The following is a 3,322-nucleotide window of genomic DNA, read 5'->3' as shown; positions in this document are numbered from 1 at the left end:
TGGGGGACTCTAAAATGCCATGGTGGAGAAAGCGAAATGGGGTGAAAATGTATTTCTCGTCTACGCTGTAAGGGAGGAAACGTTTGGAAGAACGTTACTCTGAAGTTACGTATCCCGAGTGAAAATAAACCTCGTGTATGACTTTATTCCTGTATTGTTCATCAGTTGTAAAGTGCTCTTGCTTTATTTGTGAGGGCTTTGAACTCCAGGAGAATAGAGGAACCTGCCACCTGCTCCCTGTGGGGAACAGCCCGTGGCTTGCTCACAAGCCACCCGCATCCTGCCAAGGACTCTTACGTTCTACAAGTGTGTGAGTTTTCACCCACAGACTCAGTGCTTTGTGTTAATGAGCCATCATTTCCCTCTCACACCGAGCACCCTGAGTAACAAGGCCTTCTCTCTCTCTTTGCACAGGAGCAGCATCAGGTGGGGTTGTCTCGGACCACGGGGCCAATGCAGCCTTCTGTCCCGCCGGGCTCCAGCAGCGTGGGCACAGGCACGAGCTCCGGGGGCCCCTTCTTGGGAAACCAACCTCAGGCGGCCATCATGAAGCAGATGCTGATTGAGCAAAGAGCCCAGCTCCACGTGATAGAGCAGCAGAAACAACAGTTTCTAAGAGAGCAGAGGCAGCAGCAGCAGCAGCAGATCCTAGCAGAGCAGGTATGGTATCTGTTTGTCTCGGGCACAGCGGTGCCTGCGGGTAGGAGAGCAGGAGCACTAGGGACAGTGCAGCACCAGCCCTTCCTTCTCTGTGTGGCAGTTCTCCCTCTGTGGCTCCTCTCATGGTATTTCAGCAATGGTTATCGAGGAGGAGGCATCTGCCTCAGTCTTGCCATTAGCTTGGCAAATATTACCCACGTTTCCAGTGGTGGGTGCAGCTGCTGGTGCTCACCCCTACCTCTGACTGTGCTCTTGCACTAGCAAAAGCTGCATACGGCTGTGACAAAGAACTGAGGTGGGTTCACCCAGCAAAGAAGAAGTTAGTACCTACCCAGATGAATTCCTTCACCTGGTTTATCACACACCAGTACAAGCAATTATGTTAGCACAAGGGAGAGGCAGCGTCAAGGGGCAGCTGGAGGCTGGAGTGGGAGGACAGTAAAAGCACCTCTCACAGTGGCAGCGTGGAACTGCTGCACTGCAGCTTCTCACCTGGCTGCTGGAGCTCTCTGGATGTTAACTTACCCAGTCTGAATGGTGTGTTTAAGTCAGCTGTGGTTTAAGAGCAACCCAGGAGAAAGTCAGTGACACCACTCAGTTCCCATAGCCCATACCTGTTTGAACGTGCAGCATCCTGTCGTTACCTAGATAAAGTTCTGGCAGGTCAGTGGTTGCTTTAAGCTTAGCTTGGCTTCTCCTCTCTTGCTAGGAAAATACAGTTTAAGACCTGGGGTCTGCTTTGATCTGTGTTAGAGCTTGTGCAAGCTGTGTAACCACAGAAATACTGACAGCCTTCCCCTCTTCTCGTGGGAAACAGAAAAATTCACCCCCCATGAAGGATGCTCCTGGAAACATCCAGGATAAAGATGCATGAATTCTTTCAGAGGGGAACAAGTGCAGGAGACTGAGGGTGCAGTGATGTTCCCCCATCACAGATTAGGCCAATTCAAGTACATAAACCCAAGAGCCAGTCAGTGACTCGGCTGCTGAAGGCAAGCCTAAAAGTGCTGAAAACCAGAAGGCTGAGGCTGTCAAGTGTGCTGGCATAGAAGGAAAGTGATCAAGTCACAGTCCTCAGGCTCTTAATTTTGGGGTGTTTTGTGCCCAGCAAGGTTCCCTTTATCTTTTTTATAGTGTGTAACACGTATTTATGAACACAATGCTTGCTTCACTCCCACCTTTGCCATTCTCTTGCCATCATCACACACCCTTGTTTTCGGACACAGTATTTGTACAGCTGCAGATGAAAAACTGAGACGTGTCCTTTTAGTAAGTGCTGTGGAGTAGCTTTGAAAGCTCTGGTAAACACACTCTCTGTTTTTATAATCAACCCTTGATGCTGCTTTAGATGCACGAGTATTCACATGAGAGAACCACAGAGGAGCACGGTGGGCTGCATCAAGGGAGGGAGGTGTTTTGCAGTCACCTGCTCCCCAAGTGTGAGTCCCTGCAGCACAAGAAGAAATGCACCTTCATAGCCATTTCTGTTCTGGCTTGGGGACAGTCCTAGGCCACAGTGCTCAGGTCAGGATCCAGTACTCCTTGCAGCTGAGTGGTTTGAGTGCAGAGGTGGAGGAAAGTCTTGTCCCAGAGCACAAGCCTCTAGACCTTCACAGGGCTGGGGGAAGGAAAGTGTGTGTGGCTACAGTGGCCCTTAGACCTAGGTGAGCAAAGTTATTTCTTACCTCCCTCTCCTTTCAGCCTGAAGACAGGTCAGGTCCTCACAGCAGATGTTGAGATGAAGTGGTTGTAAGTAAGGAGAGGTGATGTTTGCCTCAGTGCTTATTCCTTTGTGAGCCCAAAGGAGTCCATGTGCTGAGTGGCCCCAAGTGCTCTCAGGAGGACTCTCGAAATGATTCTGTCTCTCCAGAACAGCTTGCTGGATAAGAAACGCTGCAGTTCTGCTGCGTTGCTCTTTGCCACCAGCCCCTTTCTCAGCTCACTAATTAATTAACCATCTTTTCCTTTTGCTTCCTTTCCCTCACTCCTTCCCAGCAGTTGCAGCAGCAGTCCCATTTGCCTCGGCAGCATCTGCAGCAGCAGCGGAGCCCGTACCCAGTGCAACAGGTCAATCAGTTCCAAGGTAAAAGCCAAATTCTTTGTCCTGTGTTGGAGTCAGTGCATGCCCCTGTAGCAGGCACGTGAGAGTTTATGCTTTTTGTGAAGAGCAGGGTTTAAGCAGCGTGCCAGAAGAGGCAGACAGGCTGTTCCACACACTGGCACCTACTGCATGTTTTACCAAAGGGGAATGGGCAGGTTTGTGTATTTAGCTAAATTGCTAATTTCCCTTATGCTCCCCTCAGTGAAAGCTGCATTTTTTATTTGGCAATTGTTTTGCCTCTTTGACATCTGGGTTCTGTGGATTGATCTTGTTTGCCTCTGATTTCATTATGCCTTTTTTTTTTTTTTCCCCCAGCTAGTGTCTCTCACTGTATCTTGGTTTCAACCCTTTTCATTCCCCACTCTGTGTAATTTGATGAGCAGAGAATTTCAGAGAGGTCACCCTTATCTGGAGAAGTGACTGATAAATGTCAGGGGTGGGAAACAGTGAAATATCTGAGATGTAAATGGAGGGATTTTTAATTATCTCAAAAAAAGAAGTATTATTTCAATGTGCTCACAGATAAAGGAAGAATGTAAGTACAATTATTTTGGCTTAGGG

The 3,322-nt window shown here is 48.9% G+C and overlaps 1 protein-coding gene across 1 annotated transcript in view; it reads left to right on the top strand.

Moving 5' to 3' along the window:
- Positions 1–414: 414 nt before the first annotated feature.
- The window catches only part of LOC103769208 (mastermind-like protein 3), a gene marked incomplete at both ends in the record, with an annotated part of 5,744 nt that continues 2,836 nt past the window's right edge, over positions 415–3,322 (top strand). Inside the window, 2 exons of the mRNA XM_008936385.1 lie at positions 415–660; positions 2,656–2,743. Coding sequence (XP_008934633.1) covers positions 415–660; positions 2,656–2,743 — 334 coding nt within the window. The remainder of the gene's footprint in view (positions 661–2,655; positions 2,744–3,322) is intronic.

This window comes from Merops nubicus, unplaced genomic scaffold (assembly GCF_000691845.1).
Source record: "Merops nubicus isolate BGI_N331 unplaced genomic scaffold, ASM69184v1 scaffold48072, whole genome shotgun sequence".
Lineage (NCBI taxonomy): Eukaryota > Metazoa > Chordata > Aves > Coraciiformes > Meropidae > Merops > Merops nubicus.
This window is presented reverse-complemented; position numbering and strand designations above follow the sequence as displayed.